Source organism: Pterocles gutturalis, unplaced genomic scaffold, assembly GCF_000699245.1.
Source record: "Pterocles gutturalis isolate BGI_N339 unplaced genomic scaffold, ASM69924v1 scaffold34811, whole genome shotgun sequence".
Lineage (NCBI taxonomy): Eukaryota > Metazoa > Chordata > Aves > Pterocliformes > Pteroclidae > Pterocles > Pterocles gutturalis.
This window is the reverse complement of record NW_010101571.1, coordinates 7175-24205: the sequence shown is the minus strand read 5'-3', so window position 1 is coordinate 24205 and position 17031 is coordinate 7175. Positions and strand designations below refer to the sequence as shown.

Genomic DNA, 17031 nt, shown 5'->3' with positions numbered 1-17031 from the left:
TTTCCTCTGGAAGTGCCTGGCTGATGCCTCTGAACCTCTGAACTTGATGAGAACAAGATCTGTTTTTCTCCTGTGGACGAATAGTTTTTACTTTTTGTTGTGTGTTTTGGTGGATAAATAGAAGATGCTTAATTTTTTTTTTTTTAATTTTTTTGCATGCTGGTGCTGTTCACTAAGTTAAGCAAGGATTCCTTTACCTTCCTCTAATGTTTGCTATTCTAGTTGAACTTTTCATCCAAAATTTGTGCTAGGATGGAAACCATTGCCAAAACTGAAAATCAAGTTTAAAAAAAAAACCCAAGCAAACAACATCACCTCCCCCTGCAATTCATCTTTTTTTTTTTTAATTTTAATTGGCTGTAACTCGTTGCATGCATGAAACCTGTACATGAGAATACTCTGCCTCGTAAGATGCTAGTGTGCTGAGACTGGATAAATATCCCTTTCTCTTATCCTAACCAGTTTAAAATGGACCTTTAAAGGTCATTCAAGGTGGTAGTTGGGCAAAAGCATTTTCAGTTCCTTTTGTGAAGAAAATAGGCTGTTAAAGAATTTTTGAAGACTACTATATCTTGAAACAGCTTAGCATGTTAATCCTGCTTCTTGTCTTGACAGTACTTACAGCAGCAAGGTGTTCCGTGTTACCTTCTTGACTTTGGCTGCATCTCTAACTGTACCCCTGCTTGGAGTAACTGTTCTACTGGATTGTCCTATAGACCCTCAGCCTATAAGGTAAATTGTTGCTTTGTTTTGAGATAGATGTTGTTAAAGCATAACTTCCTGCAGGTGTTCTGCTCTTTTTGGTGTGGTGGTTTTTGGGTTTTTTTTTGGTTTTTTTTGTTTTTTTTTTCCCCATCAGCAAACAAGTGTCAACTCTGAAGTGGTCCTCACTGGATTAAGAATTCGGGGAGTGATTATCCATTATCATCCATTGCCATGGCTGGCTTCACATACACCATCTGTTTCTGAGCCACCTTGAGCAGTTGTATGTCGCATCAAAAGAGCTGAATTCCTTTCTCTGATCATTCATCTAGAAAATTATTTTCTGTTGTCCAAGCTGTCAGTGGAGCTTGTGATTACTTATGTGGGCTCTTGCCTTCTGTGACACAAGAGCTGCATTTTCACTAAGCACCAAGCTGTACCCCTGCTATTATAGTTCTGTCAAGGAGAGACTGTTTATCTGAGGATGGAAATTGAAATGCGTAGCCTGACCCGGTTGATTTGGTGCTTTGTACCAGCAGAACTATGTGGTGATGGTATATTTAAATGCAGATCTCATAAAGCAGTGCAGCTAGGTGATTTCTGTCCAGTCTGGATTTATAAATATCTGAATCAAGGTTTGTAACCGATGTATAGTGTAACAGTGAATCAACTAGGTGAGAAGATGTGACCTGTGTTTGGAGAAGTTGTGTGTGAGATGCTTTGACAGCTAACACAGGGTGGAATCAGGCTGTTCAGTGCTCCTGGCGTTTTGAAGTGACAATGTTCAGTCTGATAAATATTTGTGATCAATGCGAGAATTTGAAAGGGAACAACAACACTGTAAGTATCTGTAGAGTTGAAAGAAACTGTTAGGGTAGTACTTACAAGTCTTGCCAGTGTAGGCTATTAGACATAAGCTGCCTTACTACAAATCGGAATAAAATGCTTTCTGCTGTGGTTGGGCTTAAAAAAACCCAATTCCCTGAAATACATTGCAGCTAAACAGTAATTCTGAAAGCCAATAGGATATGCCTGTAATGCTTTTCCTATTATATAGGCCTGGTTGAATTTTGGGCTAGGGTAACAGTACTCTGCATACTTGCGTTTCTTACTTTAAGTCTCTTTTACAAAGACTGGCAGAACTATTCTTCCTGCCCAAATCACTGGCTTATATTGCTGTACATTTTTAATTAGCTTCTCAGCCAGAAGTGGTTCCAGGCTGTAGATAGGATGATTCTGTGTGGTGTTAATGAAATGTTTTGAAGAAGCTCAAGGAATGTAGGTGCTGTATGAAGCAACCCCTTCAGTGAAAGAACACATAGAAATCTTGTTTGCCAATAGGGATGTTATTCCTGTAAGCCATGGGGAAAAAATGAGGAACAAGAAGGGTGAGAAGAAATGCAGATGTGATCCGTGGAAACTTCATGTGAAATTCCTGCAGCTCTGGTTTATTTCAAGTTCTTTCTCTATGAGCCTGTCTTGGATAACATTGATCCCAGGGAGGATTTTCTCCTGTTGGTTGGAACTCCAGTTGCTTGAACCTGGCTATTTATGTGGATTAAGCACTTGCAAAATTGGACCTTATTTTGTCATTTTGAGATTTCAGTTCAATACCCTTTAAGTTGATGTGCAACTTATTCCTTTGAGTTGGTCTTTCTCTATGGGAATGCATTCAAGTAATGAATAAGAGTACGTTTCAATATGGTATGAAAGCATTTGTGTCCTAGTGCTCCCACTTCTGGAACACTTTTTTTTCACTAGTTGTATGCTGATTAGTAATAAAAAATTATTTTTTCTCCATGATGAAAATGCTATGTGGTGAAAGATGTTGGTGTATTGTAAAATGCCAGGCTTTTACATTTTAAAACCTTCTCTTTAGGAATTTGCATATGTCTATTTACAAAAAATATTCTGGTACAGACAACTCTTCTGATCAGCAGAACCAGAAAATTATGATCCTTGATGAACAAGAGTCAATTTTTCACCTTGTCAGTTTTCTTTTTTGAAATATGCTGTATGTAGAGCATAGGTCAGGCTTGCAGGAGCTGGCAAAGGAGGAAGAAAATGATCCAATATGTTGTGCAATAGCATTTGCTGATTTGTGCAAAGGATCATGAGGTTTGTGTTCTCTTCTGCAGTTTGAAGGAACCTCCCCTCCTGACCGGTGTGCTAGAGCCTAATATCAAGTTACGAAAAGCTGAGCGGTTATGGGAAAATCATCTGGTCGGACCAGAGTCCATTGCCAATATTGGGGGTAAGCACTGACAAAATAAGCTTTTAAATAAGTGCCTTTAAATGTTGCTTCATTGATAAGGGTTTGTTCAGCAATATAGCTCTTAGATAATAAACTTGGAAGCTCTTTTGAATATGCAAATTTGTTAAAAAATAACTGTGTTATGCAGCAAAACCTGGATGCTATACAATGTTTTCCTCCTCTTTCTCCAGTATAAAATAAATCTTGTTGCCAGATTAAAAATCCCTGTCTTCCAGGACTGAAACCATCAGCAATGGAGTCAGGGGCTACTTAAGTTTGGTGGAAATGGTCCCATTTTTCATTTGGCTAGCTCTTAACTGGGAATTAATATTTACAGGGCACTACCTACTCTTTTAATGCTCATTGCCTCTCTGGGAGCTGAGTTTTGTGGTGTAAATTTTTGCTTACATGACAGCAAAAACTATCAAATTGATAAATAGAATATTTACATTTTAGTGCTGTTGCATGCATTATAGGTGCCATCCTATACTTCTCTCTTATGGCACGTGTGTTCTCACCAAATTGTAAACCACCTCTGAGCAGTTTCTTCATGAGGTGGCTAGACTTGTAATGGCATGAACACCCCCTTAGTGGGAAACCAGCTTTGTGCAGGGATTGTCCCCTGTGCCCGCTGAAGGCTAGGCACAGCTCTTGACGTGAGTCCTTGACTGTTTTCATGTGAAAAGAAAGGGTGCGGGAGTTGCAAGCGAGGCCCTTACTGAAACATCCTTCCGTACAAGAGGTACTCAGTAGCCATATCGTTTATTTTCCTTCTGCTATTTCTTGTAATAAATTAGTAAAATATTATAAGAAGTTGTTTTATCCAGCAAGAAACTACTGTAAATTCCTTCCTCAGATTACACTTTTTTCTACCCATCTACCCAACAGCGTGCTAAAGTGATTACCTGAAGCCACTGATTGTTTTCTGTTACCTAGTTTTGGCAGTCTCATTGGAAACTCTCTAAGGAAACCTTCCTACAAGGGATAACTGACCTATGGGTGAAATAATCAACCTGACTGGGAGTAAGTTTTGTGAGAATAAATAATGAAGTTGTCTTATTCCCTTTTAAAAGAGTAATTACCAAACATAAAGCTTCAGTTAAACTGGAGATGGAAAAGTCCAAGCAATGATCTCTACTAATTCAACAGTCTTTGATTTAATTTGCTCATATGGAAAAGTTTGTGTTTTTTTTGTATTGAGTGAATTTGTCTTATGCTGCCGTGTGGCTTGGTGTGAACACAGTAATTTGGCAATGCTTTTGGTTTGGGTGTTTGTTCGATTGCTACCGTTTTTGTAATTCTTCACCAGAACTGATACGATATGAGCATTGGCGGGTGTCCAGCAGCCTGTGTGGTCTGTATCAGAATGAGAAGTTTTTACCTAGTCAGTCTCTCTTTGAAGAGTGGTAAGATGGATGCAGTGCCTGATCACATTTTTATGATGATGCAGAAATTTCCCCAGAGGAATCAATCCGATGACTAGCCATTAAGTTGTTACGTCCAGCTTTAACCAAAGATTTGGACCACTTGTGGGTGAAAAGCTTCATATGCCGTATTCATAACTTGTAAGGGTTAAATCCTTCTTCTTCTATTTGAGTTGGAAGAAATCTAATAAAATACTCTTCTTTGCCTTCATCTTTCCCCTTCCCTCTTTATTCATTTGCTGTGACTGAAGAAGACTCTGTTGCTTTACTAGATATCTTCCATTAATTCTACTTCATGCTAGCAGAAGGATCATGGAGAAGCATGTTTGCCACTCCAGTTTTGGTATCAAGCTAATCACACCAGTTGTTTTTGTAGATGTGCTATTTACTGGGACAGCTGATGGGAAGATTATCAAAATTGAAGATGGGGAAATACAAACAATAGCCAGAATTGGCCATGGTTCTTGTGGTGAGTGACAGCTCCTGAACATACTGTACCTGAACATGTCTGGGTCAGGGCTTGTGTTGATTTAAGCTGGTGTTCTGTCTGGATTGCTCATGCAAATACCTGTCTTCCTCTGTAGAGACTTGTAACAGCAATATTAATATTTGTAGGAATGAAGTATGAGTGGAAATATGTATACAAGCATGGGAAAGAAGAGCAGAACAAAGGGCCAAAAGAATGGGAATGGGTGCTCTTGATAACAAAGGACACTGTTCCCAGCAGTAAAATTTAGGAATGTGGGGTGTTTTTGTGTCAGGACTACGAGGCCTCCACTCTCATAAGGCTGTGGCATGGATGACTTGTCAGTAGAAGATCCTACGTCTTAACACTGGGAGGAAGATGAGGTTGAAGTGTGTCACAAATAACATTCCTTTTCCTGTTAGTCCATCTAGAAATAGCACATATCCTAAACAAGAAAAAAATGGGCAGCAACCTGGCCTAATATTTATGGAAGCTGAAGTCAGCGAGATTCTGAGGTGAAGGGCCACCCCATAAAAACTGAGGACTCCTAAACAAGTGTGAGTGAATGAACTCTGAGATAACGTGTGAGTGGGAAAGATCACCTTACTTAGAGATTTTTTTGGAAATAAATAATCACCTTCCCCATCTACAGAATTTCATCTTGCATTTTGTTGTACTAATTTCCCTTCCTTTGTAAGTGCAGTGGGGAGTTGCGGTGACTGCAGCTGCTTTAGCAGAGAGCTTCCGTTGGTCATGTTATTTCTGTTTGACCGCTAAATTGCAGTTACTTTGTGTTGAATTCTACACCTCTTTCTGAACCACTTATTTGCTTCAGTTAATGAGATTTCTGGAACTGAGTGAGAAAAACTGGTAGTGGCTTGTTTATTAACAGAACCATTTCTATGGGGAAGCTTAACATTGAGCATTTCAATACTGCTTGGGCATTCTGAGAAGCCTGGCTGGTGTTTGTTGGGACTGTGGGTGGTTTTGTTTGCGTAATGACCTAGAAGCTTACATAAGGTTCTGCAGCCCTGTGCTTGTTGGTGGTTAGACCAGAAATTATCGGCAGGGACCGTTGCTGTCTCTAGCTTGCATGGACATGTTCATCATTTGAGTATGTCAGTTTATGTGGATGTTCCCCTGATGAGGCTCTGGGCTGATTTGAGAGCACAGCCTTGGTGCTGACAGCCTGAAGTCTGCTGCCACCTGATGGGAAGCTGGACTGCCAGCTGCTGCTTAGGTGTGAATGTGGGTTGTGACAGATATGAGGAATCACCTTGCCACTGCTCATTCCCATTGGCCTTGTACAGCTTGGGAGAGGAGGGAAGATCATGCTGCTCTGCTTCTTTGGGGTCAAAGAGGTAGTGGGGAGCCTCGACTTCTGTCTTGCCCTCCTTGAGTTGGGGAGGGAAGGGGGAAAGGCTGGAGATGACTACCTTCTCCAGAAGTTACTCTTACTAAACTTTCAAACTACAGATGTTCTGAAGTTCTTAGTTCTTCAGGACTCAAGTAGACATTTTTTTTTCAGATTTGTAGTGTTCCCCTTTTTCCTCATATAGAAGTGTTCAGTGTCTGTGTCTTGAGAAACCAGCTTTTTCATGACAACATTGGACCTTTCCAGAAAAAAAAAAGATCGAAGATATACGTATATATTTTTTTTATTTTAAAAAAGAAAAGAAAAAGAAACTCACAGTAAAACCAGTTCTTTCCGAGAAGATGCATTTAGTTAAATCCAATTTTCTGATATTCAGCCCTACTCGGAGCAGCTGTTAGCTAGCTACCAGCCTGGAAAATTATATTATTATCTCTAGACTGGGGAAAACATGGGGATATCTGTTCTATTCACACCTGGGAAAGTCAGAATAATTTATTTAGTGAATGTGTGTGGTACTGGCCATGGAGTTTTGTTAAGCTACAGTTTGATCTGTGTAGGTAGCTGGAATGCCTTGTATTTATTTCTATTTGGAAATGGATTTTAAAATTGTTTCCTAAGGAACCTATGAAGACGAGCCAACATGTGGAAGACCACTTGGCATCAGAGTGGGGCCAAACAACACCCTTTTTGTGGCAGATGCTTATTATGGCGTCTATGAAGTTAATCCTGGTACAGGTATGACTTTCTACTCAGAAGTTCTCTTCCACTGACATGTCTGGTCTCCGTTTGCAGTTTTGCCAGGCACGATGCCTCCCTTCACTGTAAAGTGACCTGGAGTTGTCTGGATGAAATATGTCCTTACAGCATCTCCCAGTGCTGAAAGGGGGCTACAGGAGAGATGGGGGGGGGCTCTTGATAAGGGACTGTAGTGATGGACAAGTGGTAATGGTTTTAAGCTGAAAGAGGGCAGATTTAAATTGGATATTAGGAGGAAGTTTTTTCCTGTGTGCGTGGTGAGGCAGTGGCCCAGGTTGCCCAGAGAAGCTGTGGATGCCCCATCCCTGGAGGGGTTCAAGGCCAGGCTGGCTGAGGCTTTGAGCAACCTGGGCTAGTGGGAGGTGTCCCTGCCCATGGCAGGGGGTGGAATGAGGTGATCTTTAACATCCTTTCCAACCCAAACCATTCTGTGATTCTATGAACTCATTTCTGTGGCAGGACATACTAAAGCTTGTCTTGTGTGTCTTTTTTTTTTTTTTTTTTTTTTTGTTCTTTTTGTAACCAGGTGACGTGAAAATGCTTGTGTCAACCAAAACCCTAATTGAAGGTCAGAAGTTGTCATTTGTAAATGATCTTACAGTGACCCAGGATGGGAGGAAAATCTACTTCACTGACTCCAGTAGCAAGTGGCAAAGACGGGACTACTTATTCTTGATTATGGAAGGCACAGATGATGGGCGGCAAGTATCTCTTTCCCAAGGCATTTAACTTCTTGTAAGCTCAGCTGTAGGAATGGACTTCACCACTTCCTTGGTCTTCAAGTTTTTTTCTCTTTATAAGCCACCTATGCAAACACTGTACTGCCCAGGAGAGGGTGAGAGAGGTGTGGATGTTGGTAATGAGACCTGCAGCGAAATAAATGAGATTCCTTTTTTTCCTTCAAGAGGACTTGCATGGGACATCTGTTTTAAAAGGGAAGCTGTTAGCATTACTTTCAGTGTAAATCCTTCATGAATGCTGCCAATCTCAAGTGGCTTAGTGTGTCTCTTGTGTTCATGAGCAAATGCTTCCTGGTATTCTGCCTTTTGACTTAGGTGAAGTGCATGTGAGAGAAGATAGAATGCCCGGAGAATGAAACCAAGATGAGTAAATATTTGTCTTTGCTCAAAACCACATATAATGCTTTCTTTTTAGCCTGCTTGAATATGACACAGTCACAAAAGAAGTGAAAGTCTTAATGGTGGGGCTGAGGTTTCCCAATGGTGTCCAGCTCTCTTCTGCAGAAGACTTTGTCCTGGTGCAGGAGACAACCATGGCTAGAATCAGGAGGTGAGTATGACTTTGCTGAAATTATTACTACTCTCTGTTTAGAGATTGTTTAAATACATGAGTTGAATCACAAAAGAAACCCTATGCTCTATTCATACCTTGTTATCAATGGCAAAGAAGGTGGCCTTCCTCAATACTTAATTTTTTCTTTTTCTGTGAACATCTGGACTGCATAACCTTTCCATCACGGGCTCCTTGAGCATTGTGGAGTAAGCTGACTTTTTCTGGGGAGAGGAGTATGACTGTGCTGTATTTCCCTGTACCAAAATAAGGGGAAAAAAAAAAAAGTTATTTCAATTTTTTTAAGTTAATTTATTTTGGGACTTTTATTATGTAGACTGCTTGGGTTAAGATGTCCTAATCCTACTGTCTGTAATTTTCAGGTATTATGTGTCTGGGCTGATGAAAGGTGGAGCAGATATGTTTGTTGAGAATCTGCCTGGGCTTCCAGATAATATCAGGTTAAGCAGCTCTGGAGGATATTGGGTAGCTCTGGCAGCTGTCCGGCCCAATCCTGGATTTTCTTGGTTGGATTTCTTGGCTGAAAAACCATGGATTAAGAGGATGATATTTAAGGTAAAAAAAAAAAAAAATTAAAATCACCTTTAAGTATAGCAGTGGAAGTGATAAGTATTTGTTCGTCCTGTTTTTTCCTCTTCACAGGAAGACTTGTAAAATTTTTTTTAGTGCAATGGTTAAAATTGTTGCAGTTGTCCCCAGGTAGAGCAGTCCTTTTATATTCATAGGTGGTAAAACTAACATTTGCTTCTCTGAGTAGCAGGTACACATCTCTTAAGTTGCGTTCCTGACTATCTCTGCCCTAGCCATGCAGCAACACAGGATCTACATTTGGATATGTGAAGACTTCACCTTTTGTACCTGAAGTGCCTAAACTACTTATTACCAGATGTCCGGAGAGCATTTGGGAAGTCTTCCTAGGAGACAGTGTGCATGTTATGGATGCTGCTGGGTGACACTTTGTTCTGACTCCATATGCTTTTTAAAGAGCATGATGTCTGTCACTCGACATCAACTGCCCCAGAACAAGCTGATGTCTCCTGTGTGGACATGCTTTCAGCCTAGTGCTGGAGTAGAGTCCACTTCTGCTGGTCTCTTTTTTTTTTTTTTTTTTTTTAAGTTGGCTTTTCAGATGTTAGTGTGTTAAGCTTGTGTAATAGTGTTTACTCAAAATGTGTGCTTATGTCCTTAGCTGCTGCTTCTAGGAGTGTGGAATGGTCTTTGACTGTATAAGTGTCTGAGATCTAACTGTGGAGAACAAAATATTTTGTTGGTAATTTTCTTTTTTTTCTTTTTGTTTTCTTTTAGTTGCTGAGTCAGGAAACCGTGACAAAGTTTGTGCCCAAATATAGCCTTGTTGTTGAACTTAGTGAGACAGGATCCTATAGAAGAAGCTTTCATGATCCCACTGGAGTGACAGTAGCTTATATTAGCCAGGCACACGAGCACAATGGATATCTCTACCTGGGCTCCTTCCGGTCTCCTTTTATTTGTAGACTGAATCTTCAGCATGTTTAACTGTCCATCCATGATGAAGTGCCGCTGTCCTATAATACTGCAGAGGTACAAAGGAGGTGTGTACTTGAGGCAGTGTGTGACCAAGAAAAACAAGTGATAGACAGTCTGTCAACGTACAGTAGCACCATTCTGTTGCCATAGGAAAATGTCCAACTTGCTGTGCCTGTCCTCTTTCTTGGTTTGATGACTCTTACTTTGGAGTTGGCATGCATTAATATCTGAGGAATATGGTGGGACATCTTCATACGGTTATGTGCTCCTTAAAGAACATTCATTGCTTTTCCACGCCCAGCCCTGTTTGGAGTCATCTTAAACAGACATCTTCTGTCACCTCTAATGCAACTGTTTGATTTCCTACACTGGAAGGATTTGTGATGTATGGAATTTAATTGTGTGTGATTTGGATTGAAGAGGATGTCTTGCATGTGTTTATTTCTGTTTCAGAACCTCCTGTTTAGGAGTGATTACAGTGCATGTTCTAATGTCATACCATGGTGCTGTGGTAGAGGCAGCAACATCCAGAACGTGCCTAGAAATCTAATTATGCTGTTTGGGTTTCTTTGATTCCAGCCTGTGTAATCAACATCAGAAACTACAATTAACTCTTAATCAACATGCAGAATCCAAATTGATCATTACCTGTTGCCTGCTGTGTTTCTTTATAGCATTGTAGTCAGATGATGAATGAAAGTTGCATTTTCTATGTTACTAAAGACTGGTTGCAGTGGGTTTAGAAAGGGTCACTTGTACTTTCTCTCTTTTTACCAGGTCCTGTAAGTCTCATGTTTGTTATGTAGGTGGCCGTTCCTGAGAGATGAGGGAGGGAAGAGGGCCAGCTGCAGGAATCCTCTTCAGCATGCTTTTTATGGAGAACTGTTAAAGGTTTTGGGGAAGGCTGGTGTCTGAAGATGGATGTGGACTGAAAGGGCCCCTGTAAAATCTAGTAATAGACAATGAGGAAGACTTTGTTGGAAAATCCTGGAATGTGGTAGTAGCTCATGGATGCTTTCTGGCATCTCCAGAGGAAATGGTTAACATCTTCTCTGAACAGGTACTCTGCTTGGTAAATCCAGAGAATGCTTTTCTCTCAGCTGCTACAAAGGAAGGGCTGTGCTGTTACATTTTCAATAAGAGGGTTTGCATCTTGAAGAATTAAAGGGGTTACTTCAGCAGCTGCGTGATTTAGTGGATGGATTTGTGCTCTGGGATCAAAGCCTTTGCTGCTTTCTCTTTTTCTGCCACTGGGTGATAGTCAAACATAAACTTACGCTATTGCTCGGTTTCCTCACCTTTGACAAGGGAATAATTGAGATTTGCTTGGCATATAATGAAAACCACCAGAGGAGGGGAAGATGATGTTAAAAATGTCATCTGCTTTCACTGGACTTCTGTGCTTGTCTTTATTAACAGAAGGAGATGCAAATGAAAGTGATAGTGTTCTGTCAGTGCTTCTGTCACCTTGCTCTGTGTTACAGCCATGCTGCAGCAGTCCTTTGGCAGGTAGCTGACGGTTTCTGGGTCAGGCTGACTGTACGGGCCGGGGGCTGCAAGCCCTTTGCTTTACCTGGCAGTTACTGAATTTGGGAGGGAGCTCAGTAAGAGTTAAAAAAAACCAAAACAAAAACCAAACTAGTAGATAAGTTGCTGCAGGCTCTGACCCTTGGTCCAGCTGAACCCTGTAGAGCCTTTAATAAGCCCTTAATAATTTGTGGACAGAGATAGAGTGATACTGTGATAAGTCTGAAAGGCTGGAGAAGTGTGACCTGCCTTGGGGTGGGACAGACTTGTTGCTGTGGGAACTCTGAAGAAGAGCTGAAAATTGCACAGGGCAAGCTGTTCAAACAGCAGCTGGTTAGCATTGCTCTGCCAGCCCTTGCAGCTGTTTGTCCCATTTTGGCAGGATTTGAAAGTTGACAAGACTGTAAATTGGGGTTGCAAAAGCAAGTCTGTTGTGGGTCTTGTTTCGTGTTGGTGCTTTGGTAGCCTCAAGGCAAAATTAATTGTCCCCTTTCTTCTTCCCTTATAAACAACTGTCTTCTTTCCTCTTCCAATCTCCTCATACAGAATGAAGTTCTCCATACTTAAGGATGCTTCACAGGCAATGAATTGCAACCACAATATTAGTCACATAAACAAATAAACCTTGTAGTAAGTTTTTCCAGCTCCCCTGTAGTAAGTTCTTTGCTTGCCTGTTGTTGTATAGTTGCCTCTAGTGATTCATTTGCTATACTGTCTGAGTAACTTATTCTGTCTTTTGTCATGAGATAGACCTTGGCTGTTCTGGCATGCCAAATATCATGGCTTTTGTGTGACTAATTCCCTTTTAAGACACCATCTCTGAAGTTACTAACTGGGAAACAAATCAAGTCGTAGTGCTGCTGATGCTCAAGAGGGATGAGATGTATGAAGAGGTGTCTCTTGAGAGTTTTTTGGTTCTGATCCTTTTTCTACTCTTCCCCTCACTCTTTTTTTGACTAACTTAGTACACTGATCCTGTGGTCCCACCAGGAAATTCTTGAGTCTTTTTTTTTTAGTTCTCTCAGAGCTCTGTAGCAAATACAGAAGACCTAGAGATCCTGCGAATAGCTTGTTTTTCTTGGGGAAGGGGAAAAGAGAATGCCAAACATGAGCAGTATCTAACAGAGCGTGGCTTTATCTATTGTGACTTTGGAGCGGTCACGTCCAAACTATCAAGACAGTGGCCCAGGCATAAGTATCTCAGGGGCAGGTGCAAGAGGACGAGAAATGGTTAATCATGGCAGAACTGAAGCCCAGAAGCAGCATCCTCTAACCTGAAGGTAGCTAATGCCCTTATTCACTGGGGCTGTTGCCTTCTGAGTCTGTCTGTTGCAGAGTGGGCCTCTAGCTGGAAATAACTGCAGCCAGCCCAAAGGCAGGCTCTGCACTGAGGGTAGTACGTGAATTTTGGGAGGAGGGTTCAGAGACAAGCAGGAAACTGTGACCATAAAAGTCCTTATAGTTTTTGATGCCTTGTCCTGCCTGTTGTGTCCACCCCAGGCAATTGAAATTTTTCATTGTTCTTGTCTGTGCTTCGTTGGAAAGTAGCTGAGTATCTGTCAGTCTAAATGAGTTTGTCCAAAGGACAGAGTGTGCAGTTCTTCTGAGTTTAATTTCTCAGAATGCCTAAAGCCTATTTGTCCAGCCTCTACAAAGAGAGAGTTCACTGGGTGCAGGTCCAGTCAGGCAGCACTTCCCTCAAAAAAAAAAAAAACAAAAACACCACTGTAAGTCTGTAAAGCACCAAATATAAACTGTAGTAGGTGACATAACTTAGTATCATTCTGGCCACCAGACTTCGCATGGTGACAGGCTGCTTAACCAGACCTGTTGTAAGAACCTTAACACTTCCTTTTAGCTGGTGCTTTATGGGCATAAATGTGGGTTAGCTTTTTCCTCAGAGGGAGGTGATCTGGCTGTCTCCTGTGTTTTAACAGTGACCTGAAACTTGGCTGCAAGGTTTTCCAGTGCTGTGCTGGGCCCTGCAAGTTAGAGCTCAGCCTGAAGCTGAGTGGGATGTTGGCATATGAGGCACCAAGGTCTAGGAGAAAGTCAGTATGCTTGACCGCTTCCTGGTGAGAGAGATGTCTGGCCCAAGACTGCTGATGCCCCAGGGTCACTAAAATTGAAACCACACCAATTACTGTCATGATGTCTGTGACATTGGTGGGGGACCAGGGTGGAACTGCAGTAGCAGATAGAGGTGTCATTGTTTAAGGATCTTATGATGTGTATCTGACTGCAAGGCCTGCATACCTCCAGTCCAAGAGACCCAAAGTCTGCGGAGGCTGAAATAAGTGCTTTTCCTGAGCTCAGATGGTGTTGGCTCCCATTCCTGGTGCTGTGCTGTATCCCGATAGTCTATCCTTTCTATGCAAAAGTGGGGTGGTCTTCTGTAGAATCTAGATGAAACAGGTTGACTGACACACAGCTTTTGCGTTACTAAGCATGAGGGGTGCTTAAGAACAGTATTTTCATAGGAGCTCAGGTGCTTTTAATCCCTGATGGTTCCTCAAACGCAGTCCTCCCAGAGGAATGCATCAGCATTAAAGTGCCCATGGAATGAACAAACTGGCGTAAACTCCTCTGGGTGCTCCTGTGAAGACTGCTTTTGTGAGCTCGTTGTGGTTCCACAGAAGTGTAAGTCAATGGTGTGTTACAGTTTCAGATGGATGGTGACATACCTGCCTTGAGCAGTGGGGAAAGCTGGAACAAGTCAGGCTTGGAAAAAAAACAGCTCTGTCTTCTCACTTGATCATATCAGTGCAGGAACATGATACCTTAGCAGTTCTGAGGCTGGCTCTTCTCTAGTGTGGACACATCCCCTTCTACTGAAGAAGCAGGAGCATTTACAGCAGTGTCCGAAGATCTTGTCAGGTCAAGGTTGTCTTTTGATGGCAGGAGAAAGGGGCTGTGGCTCCCTAAGAAGGGAGGAAACCCTCTCTGCACAACTCCCAGAAGAGCCTGAGGCTGCTTCTGTGTCTTACCTAAGCTTTTGGGACAGACTGTGGGGTGTGAAATTGGAGAACAGCACTTGGCCTCCTGAAGGTTTTGGTAATCTTTGCTTCAGTGTAAAGCCCTGCAGTGAAACAGCCTAAGGAAAAAACTGAGCTGGAATACACCACGGCTGTGCATTTTAAGGGTGTGTTTTGCCTTGTTGGTGGAACAGTTATTTCTGCAGGGCGTAAGTATCAAGAAGATTTTGCTGAAGCTATTTAAAATGCTATTCCACAGTTCACTGCCTGGTCCCTTTTCGGGAGCAAACTTCTTCTGTAGTAGAGCTGCTGGAAGATAACTTATGTATGCCCCTGACACTTTTATGCAAAGGCTGATATCTCAGTAATTCCTTTAAATCTGAGTCTGCTTCATGGCAGTAACCTTTGCAGATGACATAACCACATCCTAAGCTTCTGGATCTGTCTGCTCGGTGATCACAACAGAGATCTCATGATGCTGATACTTGGACCTGCTCATCCAGCTTGCTTAGAAGACAGAGTGCTGTAAAAGAACAGAAATGAGCTGTGGCGCAGCTCATTTGACTGCTCTGAGGCAGGGACTCAAAAATTTAGCAGTAAGCAATTGTAGATAGGCATATACAAGTGGGTTGTGGTGTGTTTTTTTTTTTTTTTTTTTTTTTTTTTCCCCCCAGCCAGCAGAAGTCTCCTTATCTAGCTGCTGCCAGTGAAACCTTGTCTTGGTTCTGTGCGGCTGCATACATGACTCCCGCAGCTGTTAGCAGGTCCTGGAAGTCAGGCAGGTTGTGAAATCAGGTACAGCTGGTATAGAAGGGCCTTCTGGTCCTTCATGTGGAGCTGCTGATGTGAAGAGAATACAAAGTAGGAAGCCTGTCAGTGGGCAATGCTTTATATTTTGGTGGCAGGCAGTTTGTTTCCTATGCAATTTAAAAAGCAGGAGTGTGAGAGGAAATATTTGCACAGCAAAGCTGTTGAGCAAATGCAGATCTCCATCTGAGGATCGCTGGGCACTGCAAAGCTCTGGAGAGCTAGCTTGGTTTGTGTAGCACTGTGTGCAGGGAGGTCTCCTCAGTGTGCAGCCAGTCCCTCTGCGTGGTAGGCTGTTGGGGAACTCTTGTTCAGATGAGGCCAAGTGTCCTCATAAGCAGATGAGCCAAGAAAGCGCATCATGCACCAAGCCCAGTGCTTCCAGCATACTGGAGAGAGATCTGAAGCTGAAGGGAGCAGCTCCTCCAGCTTGTTTGTAGCACTCCTGCGTGAACCCATACCTCTGAAGCACCAGCTTTGGTTGTCCCAGGAGCTCTTTGTGTCACTGCTGGGATTGTTGCTTTTTCTCCAGCATCTGGGGCTGTCAGGAACAACTTTCCCTTCTCTGCTTATGCCCTAAATCTTTACTAGAAGTATTTATTTTTATTTCATTGCCTTTGTAGCCTGGAATAGACATCAGAGCCTCAGCAAGCTCTGCAAGGGTATGAATTCCCTGGAGTGAATTGGTGAACAGTTAACCTTGTTGTAAATTCTAGCAAAAACGCAGAGAGCAGAGACATTGGCTTTTTGACTGCTGCATGTCATTGTGATTAAACGGTACTTAGCTGCAGTTCTTTAGGTCAGTGCTAGCAGTGTCCTCCTGATGCAAGACTCTTTAATTGCCCAAATCCTTCCTGAATGAAGTTCTCTGGAGTGGTACAAATTGCTCATCTGACTTTAGCTCTGATCCTTTCTTTGGTGCTCCTAACTCTGTTACCTGGGGTGGATGATGGATGCTGCTATTCCAGTGTGCCTTTCTTATTGTAACATTACAGTAAACGCTTTGCTCCAACATAAGGCTAATCTCTCTTTCTCAGAAGGTGTTCCCACTGTGGTGGTTGCAAAATGAGCTCATCTGTGATGCAGTAAATGCTGGCCAACAGTTTTATGGATAGAGACATCCAAACAATCTCGCTGCATTTTCCTTGAGATAACAGCAAGAGGATGTTTGGTTTGTCAGCCTACATGATGCCAGGTTCACCTGGCTTTAACTTTTGTTTCTTTGACAAATGGGGAATTGACTGGGTGAGGAGACTGAGATGAAGCCCTATATGCCAGAGACTTGAAGGGGTCACACATGGGAGATGGTTCTGTGGTGTGCTTACTGCCTGCCTGAAGCTCTGCACAGACCCAAGCTGATTGTGTGCTGCCTTCTTGCCCCCACTGTGGCATGTGGCAAGGCTGATGACATCTGTTACTGAGCACCAGGCTGTCCTGCTGGCTGAAAGAAGAAATGTGGATCTGTCTGGAGCTGACAGCCTGGTTGAAAGCCCTTGGCACTGTGTGAAGCACTCAGTGAAGTGGTCCTGCCTTGTGGACAGCTCGAGCCACCATCGTTGGCTTTCTTTCTCCTTGTCTTTGGCGTCAGGCTGTCAGTGGTGGCTTGTGTGATGGATGAATGTAGCACCACACTACATCCACTATGGCCCTTCTGGAGGTTTCCTTTGAGCACTTCTTTCTTTTTCCAGCTAAGAAACTGCTGCCCCCAAGGATAAGATGCAGCACAATGCCTCTCCATCAGAGGAGAGCTGCTGCTGTGCTACCTGCTCATCACAAGTGATGTTAATGAAGCAGAACTCGAGACTTGCCCAGGTGCAAAGGTTTGCTTTGGGATTACTGGAGCACAGACCTCAGCTATGCTGTCGCTAGATCTGTATGTCTAAAGATCCTGGACCTTGGCCTGGAGCCCTTTGCTGGACTTTCTTGAC

The 17031-nt window shown here is 42.5% G+C and overlaps 1 protein-coding gene across 1 annotated transcript; it reads left to right on the top strand.

Moving 5' to 3' along the window:
- Positions 1-615: 615 nt before the first annotated feature.
- Positions 616-10445, top strand: APMAP (adipocyte plasma membrane associated protein; the record flags this gene model as incomplete). Its single annotated transcript, XM_010083910.1, has 8 exons — positions 616-732; positions 2841-2956; positions 4757-4849; positions 6840-6956; positions 7504-7678; positions 8133-8267; positions 8651-8843; positions 9594-10445. Coding segments are annotated over 8 exons (1156 nt in total), but the record flags the coding sequence as incomplete, so codon positions are not given.
- Between the last annotated feature and the right edge of the window lie 6586 nt (positions 10446-17031).